We start from the raw sequence: 14910 nt of genomic DNA, 5'->3' as shown, positions 1-14910 counted from the left end.
GCTTTCTACACTGCCCAAAGAGCCTGAAGTAGGTGCTTCTCTAGAAGGAACTAAAAAGTGCCTTTTACGATCAAACATTCACTTTCAAAATTTCTATGAAACGATGTAATGTAGTCTGAAAGCGTTTTCAACCATTCTTAAAAGCATCCCAAACAAGTTGGCGTTATGGTTAACATGCTAAGCCAAATTTTCTCCGTATTCTGTAACAACGTAACAATATATGATAGTTAAGAAAATACAAGGAATCAACAATAGCCAAAGCAATGAATAAAATTTAGTCAAAATATTTGGATGAGAAGTATAGACGAATGCAGGCACGCTACAATTCGAGTTGAATCATTATTTACACCAAATCTAATCGAACTTGTGTACATTATGTATACGTGTGTCTTGTGGAAACAAGAACAAAAGGAATCGGCCAAATCCGTCACGTCCAAGTACAGATGATTCCGTTCTTGTCCGCAGAAGCTAGAGGTTTTCCATGCCCGCTCCATGAACAACACAGGACAGATGCAGTGTGCTCCTTCAGAGTGCTCACAATGTCAGCTTTCGATATTGACCAAATATACACAGAACCGTCAGCAGATCCAGCAGCAACGTAATTGTCATCTGGACTGATACAGGATCGGCTCCAATTCGACGCTACTCTGTTTCCAGTGGCTCTTAATGTACGGCGGACTTCCAGAGACCGCATATCAAACAAATTATGCACATTGTCTCTCCCACTGGTCAGTATAACATTGCCATCTCGGGACAAAGATATAGATGTCACAGCATTTGAATGTGCAGCTACTTCACTGAGTAGCTTTCCTTTCTCAATATCCCACAAACGAAGATTTCCATCAACATGGCCTGAACATATGGTCTGTCCATCCATGCTAAATGACAAAGCATTGCAATTTTTTGGGTGCATGATTGTATTGGTGCAGTAACCTTTCTGCAAATCCCAAACTTTTATGGTACGATCATAAGCTGCACTCACAACATGACGACTTGAGAATTTGCTGACATCTACAGCACACACTTTATCCACGTGGCCAGTGAGCGTGTGGCGAACCCTCCCTGAGCTAACATCCCAGGCATACAATTTGTTTGAGCTGCTTGCTGCAATGATAGATTTATTGTCATGGGTAATCGTAAGGTCCAGAACAGAACCAATGCAACCGTGAAGTGTATGAGTTAGTGACCCATTATTTGTATCCCACATTTTAATGGACCCATCCTGTCCACCAGTAATCAATCTGCCAGAATTGTACTCAAATAATATGGATGCACAACCTCCTTCATGGGCAGGGATCCTATTCTTGCATGCAGAGGGAATGGTTGACTCCACATAGTACTCAGCACCTTCTTCACTTTGGCGGACAACACCATCTACCTGCTGCCTAGCAAGTTTTTCTAAACCACTGGCCCTGAGCCGCTCAATCATATCTTCATAGAGTGCATTTGCCTAAATTAAATAAAGAACACATGGGTTAAAACATATACCCCATATGTACAACCGGTAAAAAATGTACAAAAGAAATATTTCTTTCAACAAATGAAGAAATTGAATCCTATCGTATACTGGAGGAAAAGGCAGTCCTTGCAACAACTTAAATGAGATTTCAAATCTTATCCGGGTATCCCATATACTTTCTAATGTTTTATGTCCAAGTTAAATAATAGTTTAAGTGCAAGAAAGAAAACGGAAAATCCCATGTGGCATGTCAAACGAGATCCAAATTAATACATAGCATTGTTTCCATTTAGGTTTTTCTACCATTTACCAAACACTTGTGAAAGTGGCAAACCTTAAATCCATTAACAACTAGAAAACGTGCTATGTCTCGCATCACACCTTAAACCCATTAACATCTAGAACCATCGACTAAACTAAATTAGTGAACCACAATATTTAAGTTTGATTATAGAACATATAAAGTACCTCGTTAAGGCGTTCTGCATCCTTCATCTTTTCCAACATCCAGCGGTCAATTAACACCTTACTTTCAGTCTCAGCGTTCCTAGCTCTAATAGACATTGCTTCTAGCTGTGCTCTTATTTCCTTGTTTTCATTCACAACCAATTCTAAAGCTTTAATCTTCTCTTCCAAGTCAGCCGCTAACTGAGAGCATTCATCCCTACAACATGTACTCATTGAAATCAGTCATCGAGAACCTTGAAATCTCAAAAAGCGTCTGCTTTTCCATTACTAGTAAAAAAAAACCTCAACCTTTTTTCAGTTAACTCCTTCTGAAGATCAGCCACTGCAGCTTCTTTCTCTTGAAGTGAAGCTTTTGAAGCTCTGCACTCTGCTACTTCCACCACGAGTTGCTCGGACAACCGCGATTGAGCTTTGTAACACTGCTGCAGTTCCATTTCCAGATTCTCCGCTTTCTCCTTCCATTCTGAGCCCTTAAAAGACAACCAAAAGTAACGCAATCTCTAAGTTCTAAACAATTCAAACCCAAAGGAAGCTACAACTATAAACCATTCCAATCACACAAGAAACCGATAATTCGCAAACTAAACGCCACAACAAGTTAATCAAGCATCAAAATCTTCCCCAAAATAGTAATTACATCAATTACTTCAATCAACCGAAAATTATTCTGCTTGCGAACTCGGGGATCAAATATTTCAAATTCAAACAAAATTTCCCAAAAATCAGAACCATAAATCACAGTTTTGTTAGAGACTAAGAGACTACCTGATGAAGAATTGGCTTCGAAAGAGCGATGATAGCTGGAGCATGAGCACCTTCTTCCACCAAATGCCGCCTCCGCAGAGCCTTCAGAGCGTGCTTTATCGCTTCCGTCGCAATCTCCTCCTGCGACCTGCACAAAGAAACAGACTTCAGCAAAACACAAACACATCTGCAGTGTACGATCGCCACTGTTTGGCAGCCGAGAAAATTTCCCGAAGAGAAAATTCACGATTCCGGAACGACGCCGTACTTACATTGCGATCGAAATTGAGGATTGTGCCGGAGAAACGACGGCGTTAGGGATTCAATAATGGGAAGAAATCAAGGTCTTCTTCGACGGCGCAGGGGTAATTCCGGAATAGCGTTGAAAATTGCGACGGCGGCCGGTTTTAGCAACGCCCAAAAACAGGGAATTCGGATCACTTTGGAATTGGTCCGTTCGGAATCAGGGCGTTTGGGGAAATCTGAGACGATGGAATTCGATTCCGACTGAGAGTCTGAAAAAACCGGGGGTTGCTGCGAAGAGATCGAGCCAGCGTAGAGTAGAGAGTACGACGGACGAAAGGAGACTAACAATAAAACGGCGTCGTTCTTGACTAATTAACATCAGTTGTAAAGGAGGTGATTTTTACGCATATTTTAGGATTAATTTGGAAGTGTATTTAAAATAGTTTGAAACACTTTTGGATTCACTTGAAAGTTTAAGGGCTCATTTGAAAGTTTATTAAAAATGATTGAAGCGTTTTTTGTGGATTGTTTTTAAAACCAATTCTTGGTAAAAATGCAAATGAATCCTAAAAAGTTTTTTTTTTTTTTTTTTTCAAGTTTTACTATTAGAGGGCGTTTGTTACCCTCACGAGCCCTCACTGGACTAAACTGGACTAACTATTAGTCTAGTTGTTTGTTGTTCCACGGGACTAATGTTAATGAGACTAGCTGGGATTAGTCTAGACTAGGGGCTGGTTTGATATTGCTATGCTTTGAAAAAAAAAACTACTTCTATTGTTCTGTGAGAATAAGTAACTGTAAAATAAAGCAACAAAGTGTTTAGTAAACTTTTTTGTAAAAGTGTTTTTGAAAAAAAAAAAAAAGAAGCAATATTATAGTGTTTGATAAATTTTTATGTAAAACAGATGTGAAAAAGCTGGTTTTTCAAAGCTGAGTTTTGCAGCTTTGTGTTTTTGGCTTTTTTTCACCCAAAACTGTGAAAAAAAAGCTGAAGCTGAATGTTTACCAAACATAAAAAAGCTCCCAGTTTTTTTTTATAGCCACTTTTTTCAGAATCATCTTAATACCAAACTAGGGCTAAGGACATCGCTAGAGGTTATTAGCGAGAGTCCCAGGAAACCATGGGACTAGCTAAAACCCCTCTCTGCTCTCTGTTTCACGAGGCGACAACTACATCCTTCCCGCTCTCCCTCTTACACCACCAGACGGCCACCACTCTCTCCTTCCTCGCCTTGAACCCACAATCACGAAACCTCAAAGTCGCCCATCCTTGAGATGCTTTATCACCGAACTCGTTGTCGAGAGGCAACACTTCTCTGCTTAGTTCCTCGGCTTCATTGACTCCCAATCTCACTCTCCCAAAACCATTTTCAAACACAAATATAACGGATAGCTTTTGAATTCGATCTCTCCTCATTCAATGCGTTGTGGGTATTTTGGTCCTTCACTCATAACTCCACCAATCTGCTCCTGGAGAAGAATCAGTCGCCGCCATGTTTCTGCTGGACTGCTTCTACGGGTTGTGACAGAAGGAGGTCAAGATTCTATTTCTGGGTTTAGATGGCGATTGGGATATCTGGGGACTGGGTTGCTTTGGAAGGAGAAAAAAGATGGGGAGGGAGATAATAGAAAAATGGAGAATTGTTATGAAAAAAAGAATGGAGTATACTAATAATATAAATTAAATAATATAATATTAATATATATAGATTAAATATTATAATATTAGGATTTGTTAATTATTCTGCTTCTTAGTCCGACTCTGCATCAAACGCTTCATTAAGTCAGTCCAACTTAGTCTAGTCTAAACCAGTTCAGCTTAGTCCCTAAAGCTAATCCAGTCCGAGATAGTCCAGTGCAACAATGCACCCTTATTAGACTATCTCCAATCCCTGGGTTAAACCTAAAATTTGTAATCCAGAGAAATTTAGGTTTTAACTCAAAAACAGTTTTTTTCCTCCAACCTTTCTGGGTTAAGTTTTTAGCCTGGGAGTTTTAAAGAATGAATTTAGGATAATTTTTTTCTCAAGGTAACTTTTAAAAGAAAAAATTATGTAGACTGTCTTAATTTAATTTTATGAACATTTTAACATAAAAATATTTAGATTTTGACAAATATTGAAAAATCTATAAACCGACACCATGAAACTCGTGGAACACTATGAAAGACTATGAAACACATAAAATAATATATTTTTTAATTACTTTTGCTGTTGAATTTAAATTTAGACTATTGGATCTTTTTTTTTTTTTTTACTGTTAGATTTCATCATGTTAGATTTTAACCGTTTGATTTAATGAATTTATAAATATAAAAGTAAAAAAAAATGCACATATATGGTGGGTTAGCTCCACTAACTCATGAGAAATATTAGGCTAAATTTGCCCCCAAAATGAGTTTTTGATTAAAACTCATATTTGCCTCAAGAGTTGGAGCAAGTTGGAGTAAGTTTAGAATCTAAAATTTGAGTTTTACTCTAAGGGTTGGAGTAGGTCTTAGGGAAGGGAAAAGTTTGAAACTATTGTAATAATTAGGAGAGGGAGTTTCGAACCTATGACACATAGGTAAAAACCCAACACCCTATCTAGTATCTACTAGGATATTGGACAATATGTGTAGAGAAGCACTTGAAATTCGCACATAACCGGTTTGAAACCTAAAAATGTTTCTCTGAAAGCTTTTTCAGTCATTTAAAAGTACTTCAAAACAAGTATTTAGTAATGATTGATTCCAAAAGCACTTTGATCAAAACAATTTTTAACTATTTTAAAAGCAGTTTCAAATAAGCGCTTAACGTTTACCTTTCTTTATTCATAACCCTCAAATTATATAAATCAAATAGAAACAAAAAATTGATTAACAATGAGTATGAGAAGCTAAAAGAAATTTGTGTGTCATTTTTCTAATTGTAGTGAGGGTGTGAGTTTGATAGCGAAATCCGATTTTGATTGAAAAATATGAGTCCAAAAAATTCAATATTCCAAACCAAATGTCCGAAAATTTTAGACGACTTTTGAAATGTTTCTACTAATTCAGAAAACTGTGAATTTCCTTCCAGTTCGACTTTATCCAAAATTTTCCAAAAATTATCGATTTTAGCGATCACATTATGCACCACTCCGTCCGTCCGAGTAGTAGGGAGATGAATTGGAGAGGCAGGACATGTTGAACAGCCGCAAGGTATTGAAACCTACGACATAAACAAGTCCTCCAAGGGAGATTGCATTATTGTTAAGAATCACAATTTATATCAAGGAAATGGATCATTTCCGGATTCCTTTGGTGGATTTGGTGGAAATGGATCTTCTCCAAATCTCTTTCCTTATATCAAATAGTATCACTTCTAATTGTATCAAGGTCTTTTACATAAAAATTTCATTACTATTGATTGTCCGGACGATCACAAAATTTGAATAACAATTGAAATGCTTTTACTAATTTCGAAAGTTGTGAATTTTCGATTCAACTTTATACATAATCAATTTCAGTGAGCACACTGTACCTGTGTCCGTCCCAGTCGTAGGGTGAGGCAGGACATTTTGAACAAAAACCTCCCACCGTTAAAACTTTCGTAGGATGTTCAAGTGATGGAAGAAACAAAGTGATGGAACTGTGTGGAAGGATAAGGAGATTGTGAATGATGGCACTGTGTCTGTGTGGAAGGGTAGATTTTCTCCAGCTTTTAGTCTTCGATTCCTCGACGTTTCGTTTAATTTGTGAATAAATATTGGTTTTGGGTAAAGGGGTTTTACACTAGCAATTAAAACTCCATATCTGATTGTGTTTCTGAAATTAGGAGTTTCAGAGCAACAATAACCAGAAAACCAAGGTTCATAGGCTGTTTTATCTTGAGGACAATAAACGTGATAAAGAGAACGACTAGTTTTTGGGATATCCCATGAATCATTTGTCGCTCAAGGCTTCTACATTTCTTGGGTAACATTGTCCTTTAATATTTCGGTTTATAATAATTTTAAGACTTTACCAATCTGTCATGGATTTTGAAAACAACTTCATTCCTGATCTTAACAAGCCTTCCAAATTTCAGGGTCTCCACTTTAAGCGTTCGAGGCAGAAGATGCTTTTTCAATAATATTAGAAATCTACTTAGTTGATGGATCCGAATGATGGTGGGTGTGGACAGTGTCTTATATTACAAATTCCTTGAACAACATAAACATCGTTATGATCACATTGTTCCTCTCCGGATCCTCTTTGTGAAGATTTCGGAGATCCTCCAATCACATCCGTTCATCGTACATCGTACGGCCAGAAATCATTGTAAATTCTTTTATTTAAAATTGAATATAAACAGTATCTGACGAAAACTAACTGCACAATGTACGATGAACGAATCTGATTGAAAGATTCTCGAGATCCTTACAAAGAGAATTCAGAGAGAATCCTCATTACATAAACAGTTTGTGTCCGACGAGTTGCACCTTATTTTTACTGATAAAAAATGTCTTGAGAGTGGTTTTGAATATCATAAAAAATGGACTCTAAAGTTTCCAACCAGGGACAGGGAGGCCACTAGAAGATTCCTTGTTTACATAAGTGCTTATCTGTTTTAGGCATGGATATTGGAATTTGAATGATGGACTTGGATAAGTCATTAGGGGACTACTTGACAACTTTTGCCTTATGGAATGGCACGCCCTTAGACATGAAAACTTTAAAGTAGCAAAGTATTTTTGAGTTGTTTATTTTCCGGAAAGCAAGTTGCGAATTGTTTTGGTAATTAAATTCTTTCTCTGCAAAACGTACAACGATTCAAATCAATTCATCTTTCTAATATTTATTAATTAATGAAACTTTTGATTCAAATCAATTCTTCTTTCTAATCTCTATTAATTAATGAAATTTTCTTTATCAACTAAATGAGGGTGAAAATACTACTTCGTTTTCTATCACACAAAAAAAATGATGGGCAATAATGCAATTTCACAAGTCCAAATTTCACTGTTTTTTATTAAAGCCTCACTTACCGATGATATTAAAATACCTCCAATATAAAAAAATGAAATAAAATAAAAAATAAAACTAAAAACAAAAACCTCTCACCCCTCCTACGTTCTTTCTCTCTGTCCCTCTCTCCTTCTCATTTTCTAAAAAATTTTGTTCATACACAAAGTAATAATACTTTTAGTAAAATAAATTAAATAGTAATCTGTTTTCTCGGAGCGCTTAAATAGTAGATAATTGTTTGTTGTGCTTCTAATAAAGGTATTTATGGCAGAAGTACTATTAAGCATAAGTGTTGCCTATACAAGTACGCTGAATAAAAACCATAATTAGAAGAAATTCGAAGTTTGCAATTGAGAATATATCATCACTAGAGTATCAGGATGTATCATTGATTACACACAAAAATCTCGACATGAGATGAGATAGATCAATGCATTGGACAGAAGAGATATCGGAGTATGAGAGAATCAATAAAAGGCCACCACAAAGTATTTCATCGTTAGTCCAACTTTGCATTTTGCATTTTACCACTAAGGTTTCCAAAACAACGGAACATGTGAACATGGCATGTTACATCACAAATTACTGTATTCATCACAAGATTTATACGCAGTATACAAATCTCAATTTTGACAAAAAAAAAATTCGCAATTTTTACCTTTTCAACAATGTACCTTTATTTTTTTATTACTTATGTTTTTTTGAGATGAAGTACGATATTCATTGAATAGTGAAATACATACAAAATTAAGGATAAGGTGCTAACAGTGGGCCTCAATAAAAACCTTGTCGGAACTTTCAACCCGACCGAAAGGAAAAGAGTGTCCCGCACCAAATTAACTACAAGTACTATTGTGAGATCCGGTATTTTCAAAATATATGTTTACTATTATTCTTTAAAAAGAGTTAATTTAGATTTATTATATATATGTATGTATGTATGTATATTTGTTACTTTGTATTTATAGTAAGGTTTATGGGTTAGCATGAGGGAAATTGGTAAGTGTCATGACTTAGTTCATAGACATCTTTTGTATTTACTATGAGGTGCTTGTAAGCACTATCTGTCAATGGAGGTGATAAGTGGTCTTGCTGTTGCATGACGCCATTTGCATGCATTCACTTGGACCTTACGTATTAGATTCAATGATCATCTCTTCCTAGCCATAGTTATCATTCCAGCTACTTAAGCTCATCTACTTGCCGCCCAAATCCACCAATTATAGCCTTTGATAGCGGCCTCATATCCCTATAAATAGGAGCTAAGCTCCATTTAGTTTTCCAACATGAGCTAGCATGCAGTGCATGCTCTCCGGAGCTCACGTAGTATATATGTTTGTGTATTATGTGTGTGTGTGTGTGTGTGTGTGTGTGTGTGTTAGAGTGCGGGATTAGAAAAGAAAATAGAGCATAAGGAATACATGGCATTAGAAGTGGTCAAGGAGTTTGTTCAAGTATGTGGAGTTTAGCTATTTCAGTAGTGACGTGAATAAGTACGTGGAATTTAACTATTCCGATAGTGATGTGGATCTTCGTTTTAACTTTGAAATCAAGGTAGGGAAAATAAGATAAACCTTTACGAAAATTGATTTTATTAAATTTCATGAAGTGATAATATTCTTGATCTTTTTTATTGATTAATGTGATTGAATAATAATTGATTAATTGTTTTAGTTAAGTGTTTCCTTGTTATTAGTTATGGAATTATTGCTGGCGTAGAAGAAACTATCAGCAGTTGGCGTCAGTTTTCAGACTCCCGACTTTGAATCAGATTTGCTATTCCATTGGTAAAAGAGCTAAAAATGTCTATTTTCTTTAATGATTTTTATTTTCTTTTCTCTTTTAAATTCTTAGTCACCTACCATTGGATGACACGTGGTTGAGGGTTCCACATCAGGATATGTTAATGCACGTTATTTTTTTCTTTTAAAAGAGAACGCCTGGTGGGGAATCACAATTATTCATTTTTTCTGAGCCCGAAAGAGACTAGTTAGGAATTACACCTTATATATGGTCACGATCAACTAGATTCATAGTTTACAAGTATCGACTTGTCGTGGTTGTTAATGCACGCCTTTAAAGTGATGATCAATTCAATAACCACTTGTACATGTCATCAAAATCAAAGATAAAATGACTTGCACGTAAACTAAAATATACATAGACAAACTCAATTTTTTTCACAAGCTGATACTCTAAAGTATGGGAATGTGGAAAATATTTGATTTCTTATATTCGAAGTCACAAGATGATGTAACAATTAAAGCATTCATATAATGAAGATTGAAGCGTACGCTAATCAGTTTTCTTTTAAAAAATTAATATTTTTCTCTTGTTAATTTTGAAGACTTCTAAACTTTCAGTTTCATATATTTATGTGTTATCTCGTTTGTATATCTTGTGATGGGAGAGAGATACAGTTTTCTATACAATCAATTACTCATTGAGATTTAAACATAAAATTAATTAGTAATATAGACCATGGAGTTTAGCCCAATAGTTTATAAGAAGATGTAAAGTCATGGTTCGAAAAAATTGAGATTTAATCATAAAACTAATCGGAAATATGAAAATTAGTCTAATTATTTATAAGCAAACAGTGAACATGCCCCAAACCCTACAACTTAAGTTGTAAGCTCTAACGTGTTAATGTATCATGCATGTGAAGAGGCAGACAGATGCATATCATAACGAAATCAAAGCTTTGATATCATGTAGACAACCAATAAGCCTTAAAAACTTAAATTGTTAAAAAAATACACTAACAATGTATATCTTACTAACACTCCCATAATAAAAAAGATAAACACATAAAATTACGAATTTACGAATTTATCATAATATTAAAGATGAGATAAATGTAACCAAAACAAATGGAAATTTATTGTCAAAAAAATTACTACATATAAATGATGGAACCAAATTGGACATGATAATACTTCCCCAATATTGGTAACCAAACATATTAAATAAATGTTAAACCCCATTTTCTACCAACTTAAATATAATAATTAATTAACGACTAATTAATCACAATCTGAAGCTTCTAACTCCATGAGTAGTAATAGTAGAAGTGCTTCTTCCTTCTCCTAATTCTTCCTCTCTCTTCCTCTTTGGCAGAGACAGGGAAGATATGGTTTTGGCCGACATCACCTTCTTCACAAGCAGTTTCCACCTGGCATCGTCCGTCTGCTTCTCTTGCAGCATTTTCAACTTGAATTGCCTGTCACATTCCCAAACGACATCGTGTTAACCAATATCAATGCTAGTTGCTAAATAGTTCGATATACACATCGTCTTAATGAACCCCACCATCCATGATATTTTATGTAGGTCGGTAGGAGTGACAAGTTGAATAAAATCAAAACCCTTTTTTTTTTTTTTTAAATTTGCAAGTTGTAAGAGTTAGGAATTAGGATTGGGATGAAAGACTTCTTCTTTATTAGAAGACGACATATATTCTAACATATTCTAAACTACAGGAAGAAGAACTCGAACTTGTGTTCAACGAGGCGAGCACACTATTCTGCTTAACTGACTTAATTTACGTCGGCTGATGGAACACTTTCACCTTCTATATTTTATGAACTAAAATTAAGACAAGTGATTGGACGGAAGGGTCGTGGAACATGTTTACCTCGTTTGTCCCATCTCATACATGATGGAATCTATTTTATTTGGTTTTATTCGCCAGCTTCTGTCTCCTTCATCCCTAATCAACCATGATATGCACAAGCTGTCGTTCTAGTACATGACTCACGTGCATACCTAAACTATTAGAGGCCGGCCAACAAACAAACTCGAATATGAAGAAATGTTCCCTTATCAATTTGTCTAGCATCCTAAGATCCTATATTCTAAATCTCGACAATTTATCAATTCAATTTATATTTTGTATGAAAGTACGATTCATATTCACCGTATGTCAAGATACCTCGCTATATAACCCTAACCAACCGGGACGCCAGACCAAAATTAAATTGGTGCTAGGGTATAATGGGTTGGCATGAATTTGGATTTTCTCCAGGCCAGAGCCTAAGGACTAGGAAATCTAGGCCCTTGATTTGTGTGAGTGGGCCAAAAGAATGAGTTAATGAGGACCGTCGAATTCAATTTGAGTGGCAATCCAATGATTGCCTAGTCCTTAGGCTACGGACAATGAGATCCGGAGAGGATTTCTGTCTGGTTGGCATGATCAGTTGGGTTCCACCACCCCTTCCAAAGATGCCTAGTTGGAAGTTGGTTTCAATGATGCATAGGCTAGTCTATTCCTTCACCGTCCTATATTTTATGAGATTCCAAACCAGAAATGGCCAACTAAAGTGAGAGTTTCTAATTGCAAATTAAAGAAAACCAATTACTTTAGCTGATAAAATCTTTTGGCATCCTACCAACAACTACTTTTTCTCTTAATTATTCATTAAACTACAATTAGGATTCCTTAAGCTACCATTAGAATTACTAACTAATATTAGAATTTAATCATGGCTTTTAAACATATGTTTACCTGCAAAGAGGGACTCTGCAAGAATCAGGTTCTTCGCACATTGAAGAGTGAAGCTTAAGAAGCTGCCACATGCGCTTGCAACGTAAGCACCCTCCATTCACCCTCCTCTTACACGTGGCAAAGTGCTGGATCAACATCTGGAGGCCTTGACACGTGGAGAACTTGCTGCATGGGCCCCTCTTGTGACCTGGCTCCATGTCGTAGGGCCCAACACTAGTGCAACCTTCCTTGCATATGTGCTCCAAGCATTCCATTGCCTCACTCAGCTGGAGATATAACCTCTGCTCCTCTCTATGCCTCCTTGTCCTCTTCTTCCTCTGCTTAATCACAATATTAACTTTGATTAATACAATAACAAATTGGGTTTAAACAATTCACACAAATGATAAATTTCTACAATGAAAATGTTAATTAAACTGGGTATCAATAGTAACGTCAGTTTTACATGCGTCAGCAACTAAAAATAATGGATCCATTTGAAACCACTTTTAAAATGAATGAAGATCCTTTACCGAAAAATGATTTTAAGTTCAAAGGCACTTGAAGTGTGCATGTAAAAATATTTTTTCAAATTCACTTGTCATTTTACTAAAAATTAATTATAAAAGCCCTTTCATAACTATTTTAAAAACATTTCTAAACGAGAGAAAGATTATACTAATTTTTCTTGTCTTTTAGGAAAGGAAATTGTTATTTATATCATATTTTTGTATTACATTTATATACGTAGACAGTCACATGATTTGAAAATTTTGAAAAATTCAAGGAAAAGAGGAAAAAAACTTATCGTATACCATTATTATTATTTAATTAATGAGTTTTTCTTAATTATTAATTTATTAAATAATAAATTAAATTTAAAATCTGATTAATTCAAATAACGTGGCTGTCCATATCAAACGTCACTTAATCCATATCAAACGTCACTTAATGTGCTATGAAAATGTGATATAAATAACATTACTCTTACCAAAAGAAACGAAGAAATATGAAGGTAGCGTACCGATTCAATTTCATCAATGAATTGCATGATGTCGAGTTCGAGCCAAGGGTCGTGAGCTTGCAAGAATTTCCATCCTTCAGTTGTCTCAACAACCTTGAAGTGATTAGCGACCAACTTCATGCATTTGAGGTAGAGATCCGCTGCATCGCACATCTTCGCCAGTTGCAGCACGTCCACCACGTTTTCAATGGTCAAACGTTGACCAAGCTCCTTCGTGCATCTGTTCTTCAGCTGCGGGACCAAGTACACGTGGGACAGCGCCAGCAGATGGATCCCGTACTTCTCCATGTTCTCTTCTGTGCACCTGCACCAGGGGTACTTTCGTCAGTTCAAATATGGAATTATCTCCACGCATTTAATCAAGATCTGCCGGGTGTAATTTAAACGGACGGCCGAGATAAGCGGACGGCGACGATGACTGTTAGAAAATCGCGTTGATTTAGCAAAAGCGTAAAAGAAACGGCGGCGAACCTGGAGGAGTAGAGAAAGCGGACGAAGGCCAATACGGCGTCGTACGGAACGCCGAGAATCGGAATGACCCGCTCGGAGCTCCGGTGCTTACGCGGCCGGTCGATTATGCTCTCCAGCACCGGCGACACTGAGGCCTTCAAAATTAATGAAATCAAGACACAAACATAAATCAGATTTTTCCAAAATAGAAGTAAAATTGCTTGAGGAGTGAGGAGGAAAGGCGGCGCATGTTTGGTGAAATAGCGTACCAGGATGCAGGAGTGCACCGGGATGCGGAGGGCGTCACAGGTGAGGATGTCGACGTCGGGTTCGGGGAGAGATTTGGTGCCGGAGAGACCGTACAGGTCGACGGAGGTGCCGGTCGGATTAGCTTCCATTTAGAGAGAGAGAGAGAGAGAGAGAGTGTGTATGAGTAAAGAAGGAGTCTGCTTTTTGTGAGTCGGTTGTCTTGTTTGTATGAGGATGGATGAAGAGGTTTGATGGTCGGCCTGATTTTTATAGAGAAAGAAAAGATTGGAGTGGAATTGGAGCTTCAAAATTAAATATTAGAAACATCGACAAATGCGACACGCGCTTTCTAATAGCTGCATTTTCACTGTCACAATATAACTTATAGGATCTTATAAGTCGGGTAAAAAGGGCTTATCACTCACACAAACGCATAGCATATCAGCATTTATCCTTTGAATAAAACATATTATCTACGCTGAAGTGACAGAAAAGTAGGTAAGTCTCATAATAAATTAATAATAATATGGTTTAAATTCGATTTTTTTGTGAGAATTGAATGTAAAACATCTCACATACCAGTAAAGAGGACTACCACTATATTATAGTACTAAATGACAACACATCACCATATTATTGTTATTCAAACCAGGGAGACTTCTGCCACTTAGTACTACGGTCTAGTTGTATTACTCTTCACTTGTAAGTAAGAGGTCTTAGGTTTGATTGTCGCTAAAGGCGAAGTTGAAACACATTATTATGGCAAGACCATTGTAAGACTTAGCTCACTCTCCCACCCTCTTTGTGTAGATATT

The 14910-nt window shown here is 36.4% G+C and overlaps 2 protein-coding genes and 1 long non-coding RNA gene across 5 annotated transcripts; 1 reads left to right on the top strand and 2 right to left on the bottom strand.

Moving 5' to 3' along the window:
* Nucleotides 1–252: 252 nt before the first annotated feature.
* On the bottom strand, nucleotides 253–3320 carry LOC137711207 (autophagy-related protein 16). Of its 3 annotated transcripts, none has more exons than XM_068450418.2 (5): nucleotides 2944–3320; nucleotides 2693–2819; nucleotides 2216–2397; nucleotides 1928–2123; nucleotides 253–1450 (listed from the first exon to the last, which is right to left on the bottom strand). In XM_068450418.2, coding segments are annotated over exons 1-5 (1530 nt in total). In that variant the 5' UTR covers nucleotides 2946–3320; the 3' UTR covers nucleotides 253–427. The 3 variants fall into 3 exon arrangements, with proteins under 3 accessions (XP_068306519.1, XP_088551624.1, XP_088551625.1); XM_088695498.1 differs by having other exon boundaries at nucleotides 2940–3277; XM_088695499.1 differs by having other exon boundaries at nucleotides 2216–2390; nucleotides 2940–3277.
* A 5992-nt stretch (nucleotides 3321–9312) lies between these two features.
* On the top strand, nucleotides 9313–9705 carry LOC148696149 (uncharacterized). The gene is made up of 2 exons (XR_015963441.1): nucleotides 9313–9440; nucleotides 9583–9705. It is a non-coding gene; the product is annotated as an uncharacterized LOC148696149 (long non-coding RNA).
* Nucleotides 9706–10747: 1042 nt separating this feature from the next.
* BT1 (BTB and TAZ domain protein 1) lies at nucleotides 10748–14414 on the bottom strand. Its single transcript, XM_068450094.2, has 5 exons — nucleotides 14116–14414; nucleotides 13868–14001; nucleotides 13397–13700; nucleotides 12394–12710; nucleotides 10748–11109 (listed from the first exon to the last, which is right to left on the bottom strand). The coding sequence occupies exons 1-5, from the start codon at nucleotides 14242–14244 to the stop codon at nucleotides 10917–10919; spliced, it is 1077 nt and encodes a 358-aa protein (XP_068306195.1). The 5' UTR covers nucleotides 14245–14414; the 3' UTR covers nucleotides 10748–10916.
* Nucleotides 14415–14910: the final 496 nt, after the last annotated feature.

This window comes from Pyrus communis, chromosome 6 (assembly GCF_041283825.1).
Source record: "Pyrus communis isolate YQ-2024b chromosome 6, ASM4128382v1, whole genome shotgun sequence".
NCBI lineage: Eukaryota > Viridiplantae > Streptophyta > Magnoliopsida > Rosales > Rosaceae > Pyrus > Pyrus communis.
This window is presented reverse-complemented; position numbering and strand designations above follow the sequence as displayed.